This window comes from Sinocyclocheilus rhinocerous, unplaced genomic scaffold, assembly GCF_001515625.1.
Source record: "Sinocyclocheilus rhinocerous isolate Xijiao unplaced genomic scaffold, SAMN03320098_v1.1 scaffold779, whole genome shotgun sequence".
In the NCBI taxonomy this organism is placed as follows: Eukaryota; Metazoa; Chordata; class Actinopteri; order Cypriniformes; family Cyprinidae; genus Sinocyclocheilus; species Sinocyclocheilus rhinocerous.
In genome coordinates this window covers 412,343-413,856 of record NW_015652150.1, presented here as the reverse complement: position 1 = coordinate 413,856, position 1,514 = coordinate 412,343, and the positions used below count along the sequence as shown (strand labels likewise).

At 39.6% G+C, this 1,514-nt stretch overlaps 1 protein-coding gene across 1 annotated transcript in view; it reads left to right on the top strand.

Moving 5' to 3' along the window:
* The first annotated feature begins 126 nt into the window (after nucleotides 1-126).
* The window catches only part of LOC107713826 (TGF-beta receptor type-2-like), a 31,245-nt gene continuing 29,857 nt past the window's right edge, over nucleotides 127-1,514 (top strand). Inside the window, exon 1 of the mRNA XM_016519454.1 lies at nucleotides 127-572. Coding sequence (XP_016374940.1) covers nucleotides 494-572 — 79 coding nt within the window. The 5' untranslated portion in view covers nucleotides 127-493. The remainder of the gene's footprint in view (nucleotides 573-1,514) is intronic.

The window sequence follows — 1,514 nt, the reverse complement described above, 5'->3', positions numbered from 1 at the left end:
GGGACCACTTAGGCCTATATAAAAGCATCCAAAAAGCAGCATGTCATGGGACCTTTAAACATTTCCACCTCAAAAGTCTACCATAAAGGAACCACATCAGACAAGTATCGCGTCGCGTTGAAGGTATTCGTCGTCTTTAAACGACGCGAATCCCACGATAATACCGTCAGCGTATTACCGTATTTAAAATCCTACACAATAAAATTAGAAGTGAAGGCATATGTATAATAACAGCCTGAAGTAAAGACTGTGTGTTGAGAGGGAGGGAGACGGAGGAAAGTCCTGCCCTTTCTGAAAGATTTCCTGTTTCACTGGGCGAGCAGAAGCAAGCGACTCAAGCCCTCGGATTCCCTCAGTCTGTTGACTGCAGCAGCATGAGACGCTCTCCTTTCCTCAGGATCAGACGCTAAAATCACTAGGCTTTCTGGTCAAACAACGCCAGCTTGGTCGCGTTCACATTAATGCGAGGGATACGGACAGGACTGCGTTTCTAATGGCGCAATATTGGCTTTCTCTGCTCTGTTGGGTGACTTTTTTGATTTCTTCGGCTGTCATGGAGCGGAGCGGAGTCGGTGAGTTAATGTCTTGACACCTCTCGCGCTCTCCTTAAGTTATTATGGTATATACGTTACGTGCGTTTTATGCAGGAGACCCAGTTATTTATCATCTCCTGTGGCTCGTGTACTCATAGTGGAGCGTTTGTTTTTTTGACTGCTTTCTTTAAAGGCGTGCAACAGGTGATGGCATTCAGTGAACGCCAACTTCAGCGTTATTTTTTCCTTGCAGTTTTCAGGAGTTGCGTAAGAAGCAACATATATTTGCTCAGGTGTTTAAAAATTACATCAGTCCCATAAAATGCTGTTTTATTGTCCTGTCCGACTAAACTTTGCACGTCTGTGTTTTTGATATGAGTGACTTGGGCAGAGGTGTCATTGTGTTTGTAAATCCGTTATTTTTGTGAATGTTTCATGACAGTTGACGTCAGATTTATATATGTGTATATATATATATATATATATATTACCATGTAATGTAAAGTGTAAGTTATATGCACCTTATAAAGTGTCTCTTGAATGGTATGGTGATGGTATCAGATGGGTTTTAATTTGTGGTGCTTTATAAACCATGATGCTGAATGATTACATATTTGTGTACAATGAGTACATCTTATATTGCCATTGTTTTTTGTATGACATAATGTCAGAACCGTTTCCTTTTGTGTTATAAACTACTTTAAGATGACCTTAATGATAATTTATAGTAATTGAAGGAAATGCGCAAAAGGATATGAATGTTCAGAAAAAGCCTAGTTGTACTATGATGCAAGTCCTTAAAGGGGTCATATGATGCTGCTAAAAAAAACCTGTATTTTGTGTATTTGGTGTAATGAAATGTGTTTATGCGGTTTACGGTTAAAAAAACACATTATTTTCCACATACTGTACATTATTGTTTCTCCTCTATGCCCCGCCTTTCTGAAACGCGTCGATTTTTACAAAGCTCATCGGTCTGAA